The 23,010-nt window shown below is 40.7% G+C and overlaps 1 protein-coding gene across 4 annotated transcripts in view; it reads right to left on the reverse strand.

Annotated features, from left to right (window-relative positions):
- Positions 1–23,010, reverse strand: part of LOC122550031 (phosphatidylinositol 5-phosphate 4-kinase type-2 alpha) — a 257,190-nt gene that overhangs the window by 44,432 nt on the left and 189,748 nt on the right. For all 4 annotated transcript variants that reach the window (XM_043690447.1, XM_043690449.1, XM_043690448.1 and 1 more), the window contains exons 4-5: positions 14,200–14,352; positions 7,965–8,111 (exon numbers count right to left, since the gene is read on the reverse strand). In XM_043690447.1, coding sequence (XP_043546382.1) covers positions 7,965–8,111; positions 14,200–14,352 — 300 coding nt within the window. The remainder of the gene's footprint in view (positions 1–7,964; positions 8,112–14,199; positions 14,353–23,010) is intronic.

A 23,010-nucleotide genomic window follows, 5' to 3' on the forward strand; every position in this document is an offset into this window, starting at 1 on the left:
CGCCAACCTCTCACCCTCACAACGTGCAGCTCTCCAATCCCTCTGCTCCAATCCCAACCTCACCATCAAGCCAGCAGATAAAGGGGGCGCAGTGGTAGTCTGGCGCACTGACCTCTACACTGCTGAAGCCAAACGCCAACTCGAGGATACCTCTTCCTACTGTCCCCTCGACCATGACCCCACCCCATCACCAAACCATCATCCCCCAGACCATACAGAACCTCATCACCTCAGAAGATCTCCCACCCACAGCTTCCAACCTCATAGTCCGGGAACCCCGCACTGCCCGGTTCTACCTCCTTCCACCCCTGTCACATTCACTGTTTCAGTTCCTGAATGCACTGTGGGTATGATGTGAATTCCCCTTGAGTCTCTGCAGATAATACTAACACATACCTATTTTCACGTTCTCTGGCAGGAACCAAGGATGGTAAATATTTCAGTTCTGTCAAATTATCAACTCTTTGCATGTTTAATCTTCAGAAACACTTAAGCTGAACACTCCTTGTCACTTCACTGAGGTCAGCCTGAAGGCGCAGGTCATACAGCCTTGGTTATAAAATCCTGAGTGACCCTCCCAGTGTAGTACTGAGGGAGTGCTGAATTGTTGGGTTTCCTCCCTTCCAGATGAGATAATGTCCTTTAGGGAAGGGAGCCTGCCATCCATACTCTGTCTGGTGAGAGTACTCTCCTGGTCCTGCACAATGTTACTGGATCACAATGACCTTTCAGGCTGTCCAGCAAACCAATCAGTCACAATGAAGCATTATCACTGACTTGGGTCTGAATGGTGATGGTCACTCAGTGCTTATGTGGTGATGGTCACTCACCCATGACTATAGGTGACATAAATATTTCAGCAAGGGTCTCGGCCAACACTTCCCCACCATCCCACAGAGTTCCAGGCCACATAATATCGGGACCTGGGGATTTATCCACCTTTATGTGTTTTAAGACATCCAGCATCTCTGTGATATCAACATTTTCCAGTCACCATCTATTTGCATACATTCTACATCTTCCACAGTAAACACTGATGCAAAATACTCATTTAATATCTCCCCCACCTCCTATGATTTCACACATAGGCTGCCTTGGTGATCTTTGAGGAACCCTATTCTGTCCCTAGTTACCCTTTTTATTGAATCTTTACATGTGACACCATCAGAAACACAAATACAGATACACTGAGTGGAACTGTTCATATTCCCTAAACACAGAGCCCAATATCTCGCTGCTCACTGGCTGGTTCCTGCTTAGTTCAAAATTAAGAAATGTGTCAATTCTCTCTGGTTGGTTCTGGTCACAGAATGCATTCCTCTGACTGTCTCTCGTCATCTTGCAGCACAAACTTACTCTAATCTCAAACTCTGTCACTGAGGAGGGACATGGCCACTCCATCAAACACCGCAGTGTTGATAGCAGTTCCCTGCCAAGGGATCTGAATTGGCACCAGTCTCTGATTCAGTGGGCAGCGATCACACCTCTGAGGGAGATCTTCATTGACTGAAGTTCCTTGAGAGCAATAAGATTGAGAGTGACCCTCCCAGAACAGTACTGAGGGAGTGCTGACTTGTCCTACCTACCTATCTTCTTTTCCACTTATCCACTCCACCCTCCTTCCTGACCTACCACCTTCATCCCTTCCCCCACTCACCCATTGTACTCTATGCTACTTTCTCCCCACCCCCACCCTCCTCTAGCTTATCTCTGCACGCTTCAGGCTCGCTGCCTTTATTCCTGATGAAGGGCTTTTGCCCGAAACGTCGATTTCGAAGCTCCTTGGATGCTGCCTGAACTGCTGTGCTCTTCCAGCACCACTGATCCAGAAGAAACTATCAACCTCTGCCTTGGAAACATTCAAAAGCCACTTCCATTGCATTTTGAAGAACAGATATTCAATTCTAGATGCTGTATTAGCATTGTGATCATTTAGAAAGGAGAGGACAAGAAGGGAGTTGGAAGTCAGCACTTTACACATAGAATTTGACATGATTTTGGATTTTAAAATGTAACTTCATGGGACATATGTATCTGTGACAAGGCCAACAAATATTTTCCAGTTTTGATTGCAGTTCATCATATGTAGGTAAACTTGCACTGCTATAAGGATTCTGACTCAGCCATAGTGAAGGAATGATGATATAGTTGCAAGGTACTGTCAGTGTGGAGGGGAACTTGCAGAAGATGGTTGTTTCAAATGTCTGCTCCTTTGTTCTTCTAGGATATAAAGGTCATAGCTTTCAAAGATGTTTTTGAAGGAGTTGGTATATTGTCGCAGTCTATTCTGTAGATAGTACATACTGTGTTCCAGTGGTGGAGTGAGTGATTGCTTAAGGTGGTGATGAGCTCCTGATCAAGCTGACTGCTTTGCTCTGAATGTTTAGGCTTCTAGAGTGTTGTTGGAGTTCCAAGCATCCAGGCAAGTAGACGGTATTCCAACACACTCCTGACTTGAGCCTTGCAGTTGGTGTACAGGCTTTTGGGGAGTTGTTGTGGGAAACAGTAGAAATATCAGGAGCCAAATTACTTGCAGTAGAATTTCCAGCCTCTGTTCTGCATTTGAGCCACAATATTTACATGCTGGTCCAGTTAAAGGTGTCCTCAGATATTGATATTGATTCACTATCGATGGTAGTGCACATCAAGGTGAGCTGGTTAGTTTTTTTTGTTTGGAGTGGTTATTTCCAGGCATTTATGCACATTAAAATCAATTGCAATTTATTAGCCCAAGCCTGAATGCTATCTGGGTTTTGCTGCAAGCACAAGGATTGTTTCATAATTGAAGAGCTGTCAATGGTACTGAACATTGTGTAATCATGAGCAAACATTCCCACTTTGGACTTTATGTTGGGAGGAAGGCCATTCATGAAGCAGCTGAAAATAGTTAGGCCTAAGATGTCATGTCCACCTAGTGAGCTGACTGGCCTCCAAAAACCGCAACCTTTTTTTTAAACTGGTTATAATTTAAGCCATAGAGGTATTTTCCCACTGATTCCTATTGATTTCAGATTTTTTAAAAGACTTCTTGATGCTATACTTGGTTAAATGCTACCTTGATGTCAGGGTCAGTGATTCTCTGCTCACCTCCGAAATTCAGCTCTTTTACTCATTTTGACCAAGGCTGTAACAACGGTATGCACCAAATGACCCTGGCTGAAGCCAAAACAACCATCAGCAAACAGGGTATTTGGTTTCTGGGCCATATCATCGTACTATCAATGTCAGCTTATTTCACTCAGCTGATGACAAAATAAACAGAGTGCAGTCTCTGATTGGCTTGGTTTGTCCTGTGTTTTGGGCACATGAAGGCAATTTTCCCCTCTTTTTAGTAGCTCTTATTACAATAGTTATATTTTTAAAGGGGCAAGTATGCAGATGAAAAATGTGACAGGGCAATGAATGGTGAGGAGTACAAGAGGTTATTGTATGGGACCGTGAAGAGAAGACACTCCTGGCAATGACTTTATGAAAAAGAATGGGTGCAGTTGAGAGTAGTCCTTCCCTGCTAGAGGATTGTGGAGGTAGTTGGTATGCTCTACTCTTTCAAAAACTGCAGACAGATCAAGCAGCACAAGGAGGGACAGTTACCTTCATCACAACTATATCAAAAACACAGATGGTGTCCTATACCAGATGATTCAGTCCTTTGGTAGTGTAGATAACTCATTAGAAGGATTCAACTTTGAGTTCTTGGAAAGAATGGCATGTACTTGGCTGCACACAAATCCTCACAAGGACTTCAGAAAAGAAAGGAAGGTTAGAGATGACATGGTAGTTTGGAAGTAAAGAGGGATCAAAAGTTTAGTTTTTTTGATGAAAGGTATGATGATAGAAATAATACTGTGGATGAAATTAACACATCTAGCCTGCGCATTCTCAATCCATGCAAATATATTTCACACAAGTTTATGCATTCTAATTTTATTTCTTAACACCTTGGTGGGGTCCTTCTGAAAATCCCAATCATAGGTGCTCCATTACTGGTGTCTTCAGTTGACTCCCTCTCTAGACAACACTACCGCTCTATCTCACTTTCCTCCTTCAAGACACCTCTAAATCTAGGTCTTTTTGCAAGCTTTAGGTCGTGTGATCTAATGGCTCCTTTAAGACTCAGTGCATAATTTGTTTTATAATACTCCTGTGAAATGCTTTGGAACATTTCATTACGTTAAAATTGCTATATAAAAATATGTTGCTGTTGTTTTCAAAATTATGTTAAAACTTTGAGATGATGAATATGGAAAGTTTTGAGGAACTATAACAAGGGGACGTAGACTGAGGATCACCACAAGAATGAAGGAGCTTCCTCACCTTTAGATGAGGAAACATTCAATTAATGATTCCAAAGCATTTCCAACACCAATCTACTAGGAAGTATCTTTCATACGCTCATAACTCTGTGTCCTGCTTAGTCGAAAAGGCATGGCAGAAAAGGCACTAAGGAACAGGTAGGGAACTTTCAATGCACAAATTCATTCTTGGGATAGAGATGGCACCAGCTGCCTGAAAAGTTGCTGATCGACCTTCCTGAATTACTTAAGAACTAGGAGCACAAGTAGGCATTTCCCCCCCTTGAGCCACCTCCACTATTAGATACGATCATGGCTGGTCACATTTTGGCCTCAACTCTACTTTCCTGCCCACTCTCTATAACCCTTCAACTAATTAAAAATACTATTTAAAAATCTATCGCCTCCTTAAATTTACTTAATGTCCCAGCATCTAATGCACACAGGAGTAGTGAATTCCACAGATTTGTGACACTTTGAGCAAATTAATTTCTTCTCATCTTTGTTTAAATTTGCTACCCCTTATCCTAAAACTGTAAATATATGTTGCAGCACCCCTTCTGGGGATGGTGGTCGTACAGTGACACTGGGTCATAAATTCCAGGATATTGCCCCAGCAACAAAGGAATGGTGATTTAGGTCCAAGTCAAGATGGTGTGATATGAAAGGGAACTTGAATATTATTCTCCCAACACTTTGCTGCTCTTGGTTGATACAGTGGTGGAAATGTCATTGAAATAATGAATCCTGCATATTACACACCAAATATACAGACCACAATCCATGTACCAATTTTGCTAAGTAACTGATTGCAACACCGTAGCTTCCTCTCCCTAAGACATTGGAGAACTTAGAGTGTTGTTACCGCTACACTGATCCACTTGAGTGACATATATTCCATTATAATCCTGTCTTGAGCTTTGCAGCTGGTAAAACAACTCTGAGAGAATCCAAATGCAAGTCAGTAATAGCAAAAGATTAAACTTCAGTTTTGTACTTGTAATGCTCGCTTGGCCTGTCCATTTAAGCTTCTGGTCAATGGTAACATCTCAGATATTGATGATGGGGAGCATCTTGTTCGAAATGATCATTGCATTCGAATTCCTCTGGCATGAATTTCACCTAACATGTGTCTGTCAAAGTTTGGTTGCCTCCCGGATCTTGCTGCAGACTGGCTCAAGTTGTTTCATTGTCAGAAGATGTGTGAAAGATGATGACCACTGGATTGGTAGCAAACAGTCCCATTTCTGACTGTGACTGATGAAAAAATTTCCGACACATAACTGTAGTGATATCTTGCGATATGATGATTTGTCCTTGGGACCACCACTAGTTTCCTTGGATCAGACATGATTCCAGCTACTGACATATTTTTTCATTAACTTTAAATTCTTGGCTAATAGGATTTATACTAAATTATAAGCTGTTGGCAAGAAAATATTACTTTAAACCATCCAATAAAATTGACAAGAGTAATCTTTAAACAAAATTCTCTCATTTTGAAGAACTTTGACCTACTGTATGTCCTTGTAATGAATACAGAACATTCAGAACAGTGTGTTTATGATATTATTAAAAAGAATAGTTGTGTTATCCATGCCCGCTTACCACAAAATAGCTGCAGCAGTGTAACTCTGTGCACTTGTGAAGCATCCAGAACAGTCACAACTGCCAGTCTCGCTTGGTGTATTCTACATTGATTGGTTGAGATTCATGTCACAGTACATTTTCCTGAGAATCCACTCCAAAAATGCAATGATCCAATGATTGCCCAAACTAAAAATATTTTCACTCATTGTTGAATTGTGGAAGATTTTATTTAAAATGCAAAAGTCATTCAATAATTTATGGAAAATATTGCAACTTGCTTTTAAATTTTGTTTAAAAAAATCCATGTATATTGTACAGAATCTGTGTGTAGTTAATAGGAGTTATAGCACAGAAAATTGAATATCTTTTTACTTAATTGTTGTAAAGGGAAAGTATTTCAAATATAAAAGGTAATAAAAATAAAATTACTGTATTACACACTGTCTCTTGCACACAAAACTCAAGATTGCCTTTAATTTCTCTTGTATTGTGCAGGAATGGTAGATAATTTGCATCCCACTATTGAAAAATACTTGAATAGGATTATTTCTCTCTTTGGTAGAAACAGCTGCACCACATGGGCCAGCTATAGATCAGTTTAAAATCTGTTTATGTTGAAACTTTGCCACTTTTAAATTACACTAAAATGAGCAGAAATTCACTGCCAGATCGCAATCTGGCTCCAGAGGAAAAACGGAGAAAATTTGGGAGGAGACAGTTTCATTTTGTTTGAGTTTAACACCATGTGGATTGTAGCTTCAGTGCAGTGCCAACCCTAGTTGACAGTGTGGTCTGGAAACCCTGAGAAACGACTCAGAACATGAGCTCCGGTGACATCTGCTCTTTATATATATGTAAGCATATATAGACAGGATTCGCTCATCAGGTGAATGGGGGCTTAAGTCAGTACAAATAGTTTACGACATTACTTTTTTTTCTTTATTCATTCATGGGATGAGGGCGTCGCTGGCTAGGCCAGCATTTATTGCCCATCCCTAATTGCATAGATGGCAGTTAAGAGTCAACCACAGTGCTGAGGATGTGGAGTTACTTGTAGGTCAGACCAGAGAGTGGTGGGCCTGTGGAAATCATTGCCACGGAGTGCAGTGGAGGCCGGGACGTCAAATGTCTTCAAGGCAGAGATTGATAAATTCTCGATCTCTCAAGGAATTAAGGGTTACGGGGAGAGTGCGGGTAAGTAGAGTTGAAATGCCCATCAGCCATGATTAAATGGCAGAGTGGATTGGATGGGCCGAATGGCCTTACTTCCACTCCTATATCTTATGGTCTTACACCAGGTAAGGATGGCAGTTTCCTTCCCTGAAGGACATTAATGAACCAGATGGGTTGAAGTTCATCCTAATGCATCTAATAATGGATTGCTGCAGTATAAATGCAGCATCAGTTGGCTATTCTGATTGTTGTAATGAAAAGTGGAAGTGCTTTTACAGTGCGATTAGAAACAGGTAGCATATGCACATGATTAGAAATGAGGGTGGTGAGGGAAGATCTACAGTAGTTGGAACATGCAATTAATGCTGTATCTAGTAGCTAACAAGTTAGAATTGCAAGAAGCATACTAATTACTAATGCAACAGAATTAATGGCTGAGTGCTTGTTAATGAAATACAAAGTAAAACTGTAAACAAATGAAACAGGGAAATAAATAAATGAAGAAAAAATGTTGGATATAAATTAATGAAAAAAGGGAGTAGTTGGGAATGTAAAACCACAGTTTGGAGAATATGTTAAGGTTGGGTATAAAAGACAGAAAAACAACAGAATATCAAAAGGTGTGATTACTGGCACGTCTAGGAAATAGTACTTCTAAGGAATGTGTTCAGAGGTGTTTTATAATTTGTTCCTGGGAAATTTGATTTTATGAAATTGTAGCCTACAGAGATGCTCCTACGTCCAACAGACAGTGTCCAATACAAACCTTTATTTAAAAATAATAAAAATTAGAAACAAAAGCCTAAATAAATAGTAAAATTCAACACAGAACAATTATTGTCAATATTTATGAAACTTACCAATGGCAGAAAATTATAAAAGCCAAATTTGGAACCTGGTTCTCATTACCTTTAGATCATACTTCCTGTAAACAGGGAGTCGATGGCCAAAGACATTCCTTGTGACAATCATGTAGGTCTCAACACCATCCACTGTCAATCGATACATTCCTAGGAACTGCGGAATGAGGGTGTTTCCATGACATTCCACAATATACTACATGCAGCACAAAAGACAAAGGACAAAAAAAAGTTAATTCCACAACATGAAACTTAGATTAAGATATTCATAAAAGTGCAACAAAGAAGTAGAGGAAAAACTGAATGGATAATTTAGATTTATTTAGTCAATGAAAAAGAAATAAAGAAAATCCAAAGATTTCTTGTATTACTTCAGTAACCTCTATCTGCTTATAGGTTGTTAATTGTATAAATTAAATATTTAACATATAGAGATGGCATGCATTGACTGGATGTTTGCTCGAACACATGCCTGAACGCACATGTGTACAATGACAGTGTCCTTACTTCTGACCCAGGCCTTGGTTCAAATCCTACCTGCTCCAGAGGTGTGTAATAACATATTTGAACCGTATGATTATAGAAAATACCTTCCAGTGGATCCTGGAAGGGACCTGCATTTCTAACAATGACAGTGCAGAATATCTGGAAAAACTTGAACACCTACCTGAATGGGGCCTGTACAGATTTGCCCAAATCTCGATGAAATTGTAGTGTAGACACAGAGTCATAGTGATGTACAGCACAGAAACAACCCTTTGGTTCAACTCATCCATGCCATCCAGATATCCCAACCTCATGTAGTTCCCCCCTCCAACACCCAGCCCATATCCATCCAAACCCTTCCTATTCATATACCCATCCAGATGGTGCAATTGTACCAGCCTCCACCACTTCCTCTGGCAGCTCATTCCATACACATACCACCCTCTACATGAAAAGGTTGTCCCTTAGGTCTCTTTTATCTCTTTCGCCGCTCACCCTAAACCTATGCCCTCTAGTTCTGGACACCCCCACCCCAGGGAAAAGACTTTGTCTATTTATCCTAACCATGCCCCTCATGATTTTATAAACCTCTATAACATCCCCCCTCAGTCTCCGATGCTCCAGGGAAAACATCCCCAACCTAATAAGCCTCTCCCTATAGCTCAAATCTTCCAACCTTGGCAACACCCTTGTAAATCTTTTCTGAACCCATGCATGTTTCACAACGTCCTTCTGATAGGAAGGAGACCAGAATTGCACGCAATATTCCAAAAGTGGCCTAACCAATGTCCTGTACAGCCGCAACATGACATCCCAACTCCTGTACTCAATACTCTGACCAATAAAGGAAAGCATACCAAACGCTTCTTTCACTATCCTGTCTACCTGTGACTCCACTTTCAAAGAACTATCAACCTGCCCTCCAAGGTCTCTTTGTTCAGCAACACTCCCTAGGACCTTACCATTAAGTGTATAAGTCCTACTAAGATTTGCTTTCCCAAAATGCAGCACCTTGCATTTATCTAAATTTAACCTCATCTGCCACTTCTCAGCCCATTGGCCTACCTGATCAAGATCCCATTATAATCTGAGGTAACCTACTTCGCCGTCCACTGCACCTCCAATTTTGGTGTCATCTGCAAACTTACTAACTATACCTCTTATGCTTACATCCAAATCATTTATATAAAATGAAAGAAGTAGTGGACCCAGCACCAATCCTTGTGGCACTCCACTGGTCACAGGGCTCCAATCTGAAAAACAACCCTCCACCACCACCCTCTGTTTCCTACCTTTGAGCCAGTTCTGTATCCAAATGGCTAGTTCTCCCTGTATTCCATGAGATCCAACCTTGCTCACCAGTCTCTCATGGGGAACCTTGCCGAACGCCTAACTGAAGTCCATATAGATCACATCTGCAGCTCTGCCCTCATCAATTCTCTTTGTTATTTCTTCATAAAACTCAGTCAAATTTGTGAGACATGATAACCCACGCACAAAGCCATGTTGACTATCCCGAATCAGTCCTTGCCTTTCCAAATACATGGACATTCTGTCCCTCAGGATTCCCTCCAACAACTTGCCCACCACTGACATCAGGCTCACTGGTCTATAGTTTCTTGGCTTGTCCTTATCACCCTTCTTAAACAATAGTGCCATGTTAGCCAAACCTCCAGTCTTCTGGCAGCTCACCTGTGACTATCGATGATACAAATATCTCAGTGAGAGGCCCAGCAATCACTTCTCTAGCTTCCCACAGAGTTCTAGGGTACACCTGATCAGGTCCTGGGGATTTATCCAGTTTTATGTGTTTCAAGACATCCAGCACTTCCTCCTCCATAATCTGGACATTTTCAAGATGTCACCATCTATTTCCCTACATTCTATATCTTCCAAATCCTTTTCCACAGTAAATACTGATGCAAAATATTAATTTAGTATCTCCCACCATCTCCTGTGGCTCCACACAAAGGCCGCTTTGCTGATCTTTGAGAGGCCCTATTTTCTCCCTAGTTATCCTTTTGTCCTTAATGTATTTGTAAAAACCCTTTGGATTCTCCTTACTTCTATTTGCCAAAGCCTACTCATGTCCACTTTTTGCCCTCCTGATTTCCCTCTTCGGTATACTCCTACTGGCTTTATACTCTTCTAAGGATTCACTCGATCTGTCCTGTCTATACCTGACATATGCTTCCTTCTATTTCTGAATCAAACCCTCAATTTCTTTCGTCATCCAGCATTCCCTATACCTGCCAGCCTCTCGTTATCTCATTTCTGAAGGCTTCCCATTTTCCAACCGTCCCTTTACCTGCGAACATCTGCCCCTAGTCAGCTTTTGAAAGTTCTTGCCTAATACCGTCAAAATTAGCCTTCCTCCAATTTAGAACTTCAACATTTAGATCTGGTCTATCCTTTTCCATCTCAATTTTAACACGAATAGAATTATGGTCGCCGGCCCCAAAGTACTCCTCCACTGATACCTCAGTCACCTGCCCTGCCTTATTTCCCAAGAGTAAGTTCAAGTTTTGCACCTTCTCTAGTAGGTACATCCACATACTGAATCAGAGAATTTTCTTGTACACACTTAATAAATTCCTGACCATCTAAACCCTTAACACTGTGGCAGTCCCAGTCGATGTTTGGAAAGTTAAAATCCCCTACCATAACCACCCTATTTTTCTTACAGATAACTGAGATCTCCTTACAAATTTGCTTCTCAATTTCCCTCTGACTATTAGGGGGGTCAATAATACAATCCCAATAAGGTGATCATCCCTTTCTTAATTCTCAGTTCCACCCAAATAACGTCCATGGATGTATTTCTGGGAATATTCTCCCTCAGTACAGCTGTAATGCTATCCTTTATCAAAAACACAACTCTGCCTCCTCTCTTGCCTCCCTTTCTATCCTTCCTGTACGTTTGCATCCTGCAACATTAAGCTGCCAGTCCTGCCCATCCCTGAGCCATGTTTCTGTAATTGCTATGATATCCCCCGTCCCATGGTTCCTAACCATGCCCTGAGTTCAGCTACCTTCCCTGTTCGAATTATGGTCGCCGGCCCCAAAGTACTCCTCCACTGACACCTCAGTCACCTGCCCTGCCTTATTTCCCAAGAGTACGTTCAAGTTTTGCACCTTCTCTAGTAGGTACATCCACATACTGAATCAGAGAATTTTCTTGTACACACTTAATAAATTCCTGACCATCTAAACCCTTAACACTGTGGCAGTCTCAGTTGATGTTTGGAAAGTTAAAATCCCCTATCATAACCACCCTATTTTTCTTACAGATAACTGAGATCTCCTTACAAATTTGCTTCTCAATTTCCCTCTGACTATTAGGGGGGTCAATAATACAATCCCAATAAGGTGATCATCCCTTTCTTAATTCTCAGTTCCACCCAAATAACGTCCCTGGATGTATATCTGGGAATATCCTCCCTCAGTACAGCTTAATGCTATCCCTTATCAAAAACACAACTCCGCCTCCTCTCTTGCCTCCCTTTCTATCCTTCCTGTACGTTTGCATCCTGCAACATTAAGCTGCCAGTCCTGCCCATCCCTGAGCCATGTTTCTGTAATTGCTATGATATCCCCCGTCCCATGGTTCCTAACCATGCCCTGAGTTCAGCTACCTTCCCTGTTCGGCCTGAATGTTTGTACCTCTGGGTCAGAAGGTCCAGGTTCAAATCCCATCTGCTTCAGTGGTGTGTTATAACATACCTGAATAAATTGCTTTTTGGGGAATGGCCATGCAGCGATTGTGTTATTGGACAAGCAATCCAGAGGACCAGACTAATGCTCTAAGAGCATAGGTCCCACCATGGCAACTGTTATAATTTAAATTCAACTAATAAAATCTGGAATTGAAAACTGGTTTCATTAATAGTGGCTTTTTTCTTAAGTTAAAAGAAGGGCTCTTATGGTGCAGTGGTGGTGTCCCTACCTCTAAACCACAAGGTCCATGTTCAAGCTGTACCTGAATTGGAAGCATGTCACAATATGTCTGAACAGATTTATTTCAAAAGAAAGAATATAAAGAGACACTTACCACAATGACATGTTAAATTTAAATTTGAAAATTTTCAGTTGAACATTTGATTTTGTTATAATGCACCCGAAGGGAGCTATCACCTTTTCCTTTTTTGTAAAATGGCACGTGAATGTCTTCAGCTAGGCCAGCATTTATTGTCCATTCCTGATTGTCCAGACAGCAGTTTAGAGTCAACCATATTGCCGTGGATCTGGAGTCACATGTAGGTCAGACCAAGTAAAACATGCTAGATTTCCTTCACTAAAGGAGATTAGTGAACCAGATGGGTTTTTACATGGTCGCCATTATACTAATTTGTCATTCCAGATTTTTATTGAATTCAAGTTTTACCAACTGCCATGGTGGGATTCAAACTCATGTCTTAGGTTCTGGATTATCAATTCAGTGACATCATCAATCCACCACACATCCCCACTGGTTCACTTTCAAAACCGTTAATGACACTGGAGCAGGAGCACTATTAGGACCTGTATACTTGCAATGTTTCACTTTGTGAAGAAATTTAAAAATGAATAAAGACTGGCTTCTATGTTTCTAGTTCATCAGTTGGCTGGCAAGAGTTTAATGTGGGCATCTATACACTTGGTTGACATTATGGATAACTATAGCTATTTAGAAAACTGCAATTGATTAAAACTTATAAAGGTGTTAAATAATGGCCAAACCAGTTAGCATGGTATTCTTTCATCCTTGGAATTACAATTGAATCCAATGATATCTGATGTGATTAAATCGTCTCTGTCTGCTGGAAGGCTTCTCTAATAAGAACTGAGGTCTTTATAGAAATAGCCACACAGCATTAGATTGCTCTGAATCTTGATGAGAGATACCTTGCGTTTGAAATGGACAAATTTAGACTGGAGCAGGGAGATTACTTTTGTAAAAAGTGCATCACAATATACTTTTAAAGATCTTTGTGACTAACTGTGCCATATCTGACCTTGGAGAGCTGATATGAATATGAAATTCTTTCCTTGTGCAGTATAAAAAATCTTTTTCCTAGTCCTAGTCAAACGGCATCTTGATTTTAAAAAAGTCTCACTCCAGTTTGTACATCCTCCATTCCTTCCCCAACTCTTTCTTTAGTTTCACAATCTTTTGAGATAAAGGAGCTCCTTTAAGGCTGGCTTCTTCTCCATTCCTAGTTATAATTGCTCTACTGATGGTGGCTGTGGTAGTGTCCCTATCTCTAGGCCACAAGGTCCATGTTCAAGTTCTACCTTAGAAGCATGTCACAATGTGTCAGTTACCAAGGCCCCAAGCTCTGAAAATTCTTCTGTAAACTTCTGTCTTTTTGCCTTGCTTTTCTCCAAGATATATTTTTACATCTAGCTCTTCTGTGAAACTTTTGGTCATTTGATTTAATATCTCCTTACATGGCTCAGAGTCATACTTTTCTTTAGAATTGCCTTGTGAAGTGCCCTGAGATCTTTCATTGTGTGAAATATAAGCTACCATTGTTAAGGTTGATTTCAGTCATTTGTGGAAAAGATATACAGAGGCACAGCAGAGTCTACAGCTTCCTGCTCACTTTAATTTTAAACATATTTTCACATCTATGAATAGTGGATAACTTTCTAGTTAGACTTATTCAAAGTGCTGACTGAAGACTGGAATGAAAGATATCATTTCTGCAGTAGTGAACATGACTATTTTTTATAGTGCAAGGAAGGAGGTCTGCGTAACCAGTTTAAACCAAAAAAAGTGTTCACTGTTTCAAAAATTATTAGATTCTAAGCATTACCTGATGGTATTTCTTCAAAATGTTATGCATTTCAGCCACATCTTCACTGGATATAGTTTTCACCACATATCTTCTGTCATATGTGGTGTGAAAACGAGCTCCACTTCGACCTTGTGAGTCATTTGAAAAGGGAGCACTGCGTGTCACTGAATTCTGAAAGGAAAAGAAACAGTTGACAGATCTCAGGGTTTGATAATGAATTGAATGCTGTGCGCCTTTTGGGATAATGTACTCGTGTACTGATGAGCTCGTATCAGTGAGTTCCCAGTCAACTGAAAGTGGCTGTGGCAAAGCTTGAGGAGCAAACTATTTACATCTTCGGTTAGGAATTGTTAAGGAATGGAATCTTGGAAAAAAGCTTTAAGAATGGAGAAGCGAATAGTAAAATATCACATCGGTACAACCGTACCAAAGAGAGGTAGCTGAGCTTCAAGTATTTATTTCTGTGCTTGATTTGATAATATAATCCAATCCTGTGAGGGACTGCTGCATTACTGATGGTACTGTTTGGAGAAAGAATTATTTTAAATCTAAGGCCCTTTGTATCTACTCTAGTGTTTCAGGTTAGTGTGAAACATCCTGTAGTATAATTTGAAGAACAGGTAGCTCATTAAGAAAATATTCATTTTTTAATCAACTTGTTCAGGTATATTATTACCCACCTCTGAAGCAAGAGGAACTTGAATCTGTGCCTCCTAGTACAATGATACAATGCCAAACGCTAACTAATAATAACAAAAAAAATCAGCAAAAGCAATCTATGAATGAAGCGTTTGACATTGTAACAGGTTAAAGCAAGTAGCAAATATTGTTATGTATCCATACTGCAGTCATCTTTCACACATCAAGATGCCCGAAACACCATTGACTGTTTTTAATGAATATTTTCTTAATGAGCTCCCTGTTCTTCAAATTATACCACAGGATGTTTAACACTAACCTGAAACACTAGAGTAGATATAAAGGGCTTTAGATTTAAAATAATTCTTTCTCCAAACAATACCATCAGTAATGCAGCAGTCCCTCACAGGATTGGATGTGGACCCCAAGATCCCTCTGTTCCTCCACACTGCCAAGAATCCTGCCTTTAAACCGGTATTCTGCATTTAAATTCGGCCTTCCGAAGTGAATCATTTCACACTTTTCCAGGTTGAACGCCATCTACCACTTCTCAGCACAGTTCTGCATCCTGTCAATGTCCCGTTGCAACCTACAACAGCCCTCCATACATCCACAACTCCACCAACCTTTCTGTCATTGGCAAACTTAGTAATCTACTCTTCCACTTCCTCAGCCAAGTCATTTATAAAAATCACAAAGAGCAGACATTCCAGGACAGATATCTATAGAACACTACTGGTCACCGAACTCCAGACTAAATACTTTCCGTCTACCACCACCCTCTGTCTTCTATGGGCCAGCTGTCTGTATCCAGACAGCCAAATTTCCCTGTGTTCCATGCTTCTTTACTTTTTGAATGCACCTACCATGGGGAACCTTATCAAACACCTTGCTAAAATCCATATACACCACATACACTGCTGTATCTTCATCAATGTGTTTTGTCACATACTCAATTCAGTAAGACTTATGAGGCATGACCTGCCCCTCACAAAGCCATGTTGACTATCTCTATTCAAACTATGCATTTCCAAATAATCATAAATCCTGTCTCTCAGGATCCTCTCCAGTAGTTTGCCCACCACCGATGTAAGATTGACTGGTTTGAAATTCCCAGGATTATCCAAATTCCCTTTCTTGAATAAGGGAATAGCATTTGCCACCCTCCAATCATCTGGTACTACTCCAGTGGACAGTGAGGGTGCAAAGATCATCCCCAAAGGCGCAGCAATCTCTCCCCTCATTTCCTGTAGTAACCTTGGTTATATCCTATCTGGCCCAGGGGACTTATCTATCCTTATACTTTTCAAAGTTTCCAGCACATCCTCCTTCTTAAATCAACCTGTTCGAGCATTTCAGCCTGTTTCATGTTGTCCTCACAAATGACAAGGTCCTTCTCATTAGTGAATACTGTAGCAAAGTATTCATTATGGACCTCCCCTACCACCTCCGATTCCAGGCATAAGTTGCTTCCATTATCACTGATCAGCTCTACCCTCACTCTGGCCATTCTCTTGTTTCTCACGTAAGTGTAGAACACCTTGAGATTTTCCTTAATCTTACCCCCCAATGCTTTTTCATGCCCCCTTCTAGCTTTACTAAGACCATTCTTCAATTCCTTCCTGGCTACCTTGTAACCCTCTTGAGCCCTGTCTGATCCTTGCTTCCTTAACTTTAAGTAAGCTTCTTTTTCCTTTTTGGTTAGATGTTCCATGTCTCTTGTCATCCAAGGTTCCTTCACTCTGCCCTACCTTTCTTGCCTCAGCGGGAGAAACCTATCCAGCACTTGCAAGTGCTCCCTAAACAACCTCCACATTTCTGCCGTGCATTTCCCTGAAAACACCTGTTACCAATTTATACTCCACAGTTCCTATCTAATAGCATTGTAATTCCTCCTCCCCCAATTAAGTACTTTCTCATACTGTCTGCACCTATCCCTCTCTACAAGTATAGTAAAATGTCAAGGAGTTGTGATCACTATCTCTGAAATACTGTCCTACCGAGAGATTTGACACCTGACCTGGCTCGTGGCAAGCACCAAAGCCAATATGGCTTCCCCTCTAGCTGGCCTATCTACATATTGAGTCTGGACGGATCTGATAAAATCTACACCATCCAAACTATTTACACTAAGGAGGTTCCAATCAATATTAAGGAAGCTAAATCACCCACGACAACAACCCTGTTACTTCTGCACTTTTCCAAAATCTGCCTCCTGATCTGCTCCTCCATGACTCTGTTGCTATTGGGGGATCTATAGAAAATGTCCAATAAAGTGACTGCTCCTTTCCTGTTTCTGACTTCCACCTATACTGACTCTGCAGATAAACCCTCCTCAACAATCTCCCTTTCAGCAGCTGTGATACTATCCCTGATTAGCAATGCCACTCTCTCACCTCTTTTATCTCCCTCCCTATTCATTTTGAATGGCACAGTGGCTCAGTGGTTAGCACTGCTGCCTCACAGCGCCAGGGACCCGGGTTCAATTCCTGCCTCGGGTAACTGTCTATGTAGAGTTTGCACATTTCCCCATGTCTGCGTGGGTTTCCTCTGGGTGCTCCGGTTTCCTCCCACAGTCCAAAGATGTGCAGGTTAGGTGAATTGGCCATGCTAAATTGCCAATAGTTTTAGGTGCATTAGTTAGGGGTAAATATAGGGTAGGGGTGTGGGTGGGTTACTCTTCGAAAGGTCGGTGTGGACTTGTTGGGCCGAAGGGGCTGTTTCCATAGTGTAGGGAATCTAATCTAATCTAATCTAACCACCAGAACATTCAACAACCATTCTTGCCCCAATGATATCCAAGTCTCTGTAATGGCCACAACATCATAGCTCCAAGTGCTGATCCATGCTTTAAGTTCATCACCCTTATTCCTGACACTACTTGCATTAAAATAGACACAATTCAACCCCTCACACTGACTGCACCTTTTCCCTATCAACTGTCTATCCTTCCTCACAGACTCTCTGCACGTTGTATCTGCCTGTTCACTAGCTACCCCATCCTTTGATCCATAGTTCGAGTTCCCACCCCCTCCGCCAAACTAGTTTAAACTCACCTAAAGAGGTCGAGCAAACCTCCCGCCCAGTTAAGAATCAACCATATTGCTGTGGGTCAGGAGTCCCTTGTAGACCAGACACAGGTAAGGATGGGTTTCCTTCCCTACTGGACAGTAGTGAGCCAGATGGGTTTTCCCAACAATTGACAATGGATTCATGGTCATCACTAGATCCTTAATTCCAGATATTTTTATTGAATTTAAATTCCACCATCTGCTGTGGTGGGATTCAAATCTGGGTCCCCAGAATGTTATCTGGGCCTCTGGATTAACAGTCAAGTGATAATGCCACTAGGCCATCGCTTCTCCTAAGACTGGTGAGGAATGGTCACCAGACGCGAGATGTTAACTTTGCTTTCTCTCCACAGTTGCTGCCAGGCCTGCCGAGCTTTTCCAGCAACTTCTGTTTTTGATTCTGATTTACGGCATCTGCAGTTCTTTCAGTTTTTAATGTCTGCAATACTTTGAACAAATAGGGATACCTATTTGGACAAGTAGAGGTTGCAAAGCATCATAATTTGGTAATAGTGTATGGGAATTACAAAGCAAAGATGACTGATCAGGGGAACCCAAAGACACAGTGGAAGTGAAAAAAAAAAAGCAATTGGTTAACATGTAAAATAGTAACAAAACTAACATTAAATTAAATTCAGTACTGGGCCTTCCCAGGAATCAAGCTAATTATGGACCAAGCTGAAGAGAATTTCTTTTCACTCAGAGGGTGGTGAACCAGTGGAATTCTGCGCTACAGAATGCTGTAAAGGTGAGATCACAGCAAATTTAAGAAAAAAATAGATTTCTAGAGGCTAAGTGCATCGTGGGGAGAAAGCAAGAGAAGAACACTGTGAAAGAAGATCAGTCACGACCATACTGAATAGCAGAGGGGATGAAGAGGCTGAATGGCCCACTCCTGCTCTTATTTTCCACGTTTCTTAGGGTGAATCTATTCTCACTGGAACCAAGAGGAATAAAAGCTAGTAGCAGTGAAAAGTAAGATTTAAGGGAACCTGACAAGGTTAATACTGAAAAGTCTTTCCCCTTGTAGGGGAAATCTAGAAGCAGATTGATGTTTCAGCATAAGCTGTGTCGCATTTAATTAATTTGCTCAGAATCTTGTTAATCTTTGGAATCTTCTATTAAGGGGAATTGTAGAGGCTGACTCTTAGAACATATTCAACATTTTTAATCTGCAAGGCAGTCGCTGGTTCTGGAAGTGGAGGCCTTGATCAGATCAATGATAAGCTTGGCAAATATTAAAGCAGTCTTGAAGGGACAAATGGCCCTTATTCCTAGTTCTTATGTTCTCTGTTATGCAGTTGGTAACAATTTTGCAAAGTAAGCATTAGAAAAAATGCCCATTTGTCCTAGATGACAGTACCCGATGTCTCTGTTTGGAGTTTATGAACACGTATTCAAGTCAAATGGCTCCCAAGCCAGTCACACAAAGGAAGTCAATTTGCTCAATCTTAATTTGGTCATCCTGAGACATGAAAAGTCACCTTAAAAATATTTCTCAAAATATTTCCAGGATTTTTTTGTTCCTCTACTTGGAAGCTTATCACGCGTTGCTTACTGTATTGGTGAGGAATTTACTTCTAGCAATACTGAGGGAATGTAAACATAAGATATTGAACCAAAGCTGCAAGATATTAAAAATTGTTAGGGAACTATTCTGGCTAACATTTCCATCAGATGACATACACAAACGTGCAATTAATTTTATTGCTGTTTGCTGTAATTCTCTGCATACAAAAGGATTGCTTTCTGTGTCTAGATAGTTTAGCAAACTCTATTTCCAAAAATAATTGGATGGGAAATACAATGTCCTGGCTCATATGATAAGGACTGTATAAATATCAGTCCTTTCTCTTCCTTCTTTCTAGTCAGCTTTGTGGAAAATCAAATAAGGAAAATGTAGCTTTGTTTAAGTAACCAATTCCCACAAAGAGGTAGGCTTGGTAAGAACATACTACAGCTCTAATTCTGATTTGGAGATGCCGGTGTTGGAGTGGGGTGTACAAAGTTAAAAATCACACAACACCAGGTTATAGTCCAACAGGTTTAATTGGAAGCACACTAGCTTTCGGAGCGACGCTCCTTCATCAGGTGGTAGTGGAGGGCTCAACCCTAACACACAGAATTTATAGCAAAAATTTACAGTGTGATGTAACTGAAATTATACATTGGAAAATTGATTGTCCTTTAAGCCTTTCATCTGTTAGAATACAAAGATAGTTTCACTTCTTTCATGTGTAAATCACAAAACCTTTTTTTAAAAAAGTTGCATTCCCAGGTTAGCTGTTAACAATGGTGATAGACAGACAATATGTTGAAGGTGTTGACCCCTTGTGTTCTCTAATTAAATATTCTCAGATTTCACCTTCAATGCTAATCCTGATGGCTGTGCTTCAGGAATTGATTGTAATATTTGCTCCAGAATGTCTAAGAGTATAACATCCTCTTATTTTAAACTGCAAAATGTACACCACATTTCTTACAATATTAAGTTTTTAAGAATTAGTCAAGATAACAAAAAGGTTGTAAATAGTAATGCAATATTTTCAATACGTTAATTAGGTTCTCCAGCACATCATATTTGCATTTGGAATACATCCAGTGGTAAAGGTTTCCATTTATAATGATACTATGGAAGTAAAGAGGTTGTTTTTGTATCCTCATGCATTTACATCATTTACTCGAAAATATCAAAGATCGTCGAGTAAGGGCCACAGCTTTTCAAGGCCTATTCACAAAACAACCATGACCTTGTAATGGTGGTGCAGGGTCAAGGAACTTACAGGGTTATTATTGCTCCTGAATAGTTTATTCAATTGGAAAGGATAACCTACAACGATTCTGGAGGTACAGTAACACAATTTAAGTGACAGTAATGGGATGTGAAAAAGGGTCGGCTTTGTAGAAGAATTCAGAAGCATTCTCCTGATGAAAAGAAAACAAAAAAAATCTGAACAAGGACCATTTTGATGTATATGCTGGGAAGGGTCGGTGTGAAACAGCACAGAGGTGGTAGAAGGTTCTAGTGAAAATTGATGGGCTGAGGTTTAAAGAATTTTGGATTAGTGGTGCTGGAAGAGCACAGCAGTTCAGGCAGCATCCAAGGAGCAGCAAAATCGACGTTTCGGGCAAAAGCTCTTCATAAATTGATTATATATTACGTAGTTGAGATCAACTAAACAATGGCATGCTTTGCACTTAGTTTCCAGTTTCTAAGACAAAATTCACAAAAGCAAACTAGGTACTAAGACCAGGAGCCCTAGTAAAGGCACCAAGATTGCTATCCACAAAACAGAAGACACAAATAGTCGGTGGCACCAAGCTTACTCATACAAAACTGTGGACAAGCCTTAACTTCATCATGTGGTACCCAAAGGTATAAGGAAAACAAGCAGCATGAAACACACCTGGAGAACATAAGAGGAAAATTTGAGGATTTCTGAGTTTAAGCAATATAAAGAGAATTGAAAGAAAAGGGATGCAATGCAGAGAGAAGTTACCAACTATGAACTATCTAGGATCTCTAATCAGACAGAAAAGTTTGCCATGGGCCAAAAAGTGTGGTGCTGGAAAAGCACAGCCGGTCAGGCAGCATCAGAGCAGCAGGAGAGTCGACGTTTCAAGCATAAGCAAGAGCGTATGGGGCATGGGGTGCTATGGGGGCTGAGAGATGAATGAGAAAACTGGTGAAATCCACATTGATTCTGGGTGGTTGGAAGGTCCCATGGCGGAAGATGAGGTGTTCTTCCTCTAGTTGTCAGGTGGCTAGGATGTGGTGGGGGAGGAGGCCCAGGACATGTCCTTGGTGGAGTGGGAGGCAGAGTTTAAGTGATCAGCCACAGGGTGGTGGGGTTGTTTGTGGGCGTGTCCCAGTGATGTTCTCTGGGACGTTTTGCAAGTTGGCGTCCTGTCTCCCCAATATAGAAGAGACCAGATCGGGAGCAACTTTGCCATGTCCAGTACAGAGATGTCACACGATGAACTTTTAGCCAATGCTTTTAAAGTTTGGACACAAACAGTTAAAATAGCTGAGTAAAGTCACATGACTTTGGACATTTGGTTTAGACAGAATTGATTATACTTAGTAATGACACAAGTGAGGGTACCTCATAGCTATTTGTTGAATTCACTCATCAGCGTTAAAGCATGGGTCAATGCAAAATTTATGGAGTTTACATACTTTGTGTTTCCATTTTTCAGACAGAGCATTGAAAGGAACATTGGAACTCAATAGCCACCATCAACTTTCCATCATATGATAGCTTCCACACATCCAAATTAAACTGGGTGGGTCTCAGAAACTTTGATTCCACATCTGGTGAGCTACTAAGAACCAGTGTTCCAAATACATGGTGATGACATGCAAATGCCCCAAAATGAAGGGAAAATTCACCCACAGGAGCAAACGATCAGAGAAAAGTCACACCCTGTAAACAGAATAGAAGGGTGAGGATCTGCTTTTCTAATCATTGAGAGGCTGATCCTCTCTCATGTGTACTTGTATATATAATTGCCCATTTGTTGTTAACTTATGTCCATGCCCTTTAATTTAAAAACTGTGATATCTCGGAAACTAATCTTTTCCCTGTTTGTTGTTGCCTCGCATTTAATGGAGAGTTTATTGAGAATATTGATGAATTTTTCCTATTCTACTTCTGTGTGTCCAAATAACCTCTATGTCAGTACAAAACCAGAAGATAATGCTACAATTCAACTGCATGATCTAATAGATATTAGAATGAGAATGAAAAAGTTCATTGCCACTGTAAACCAAAAAGTAGTTCCCAGAAATTAAAATGCAGTCCTCAGAAAAAAAAGTGTCCTGATATGAACACAGCAGCATATTTGAAGAAGTCTTCAATTTTTTTTTAAAGAAAGCCGCATGGTGAGACAGCTTTTTTTCCCCTGCGTGTATAAAAGCTAAGCTAAAATCTCTTTGGAGGCAGATCTGGCAGAACCATCAATCATCAATCTGTGAACCAGACTCTCAATTTAGCTGCAAGTCAAAAGAAGACAAAGCTTTTTCACCTATGCCCAGTTACAAAGTAAAGCAAAGACTCAATCACCTTAGGCTCTTGTAGTGCAGGGTCATGTCAGTTCCTCTGGACTAGGAGGCACA

Source organism: Chiloscyllium plagiosum, chromosome 5 (assembly GCF_004010195.1).
Source record: "Chiloscyllium plagiosum isolate BGI_BamShark_2017 chromosome 5, ASM401019v2, whole genome shotgun sequence".
Classification (NCBI taxonomy): domain Eukaryota; kingdom Metazoa; phylum Chordata; class Chondrichthyes; order Orectolobiformes; family Hemiscylliidae; genus Chiloscyllium; species Chiloscyllium plagiosum.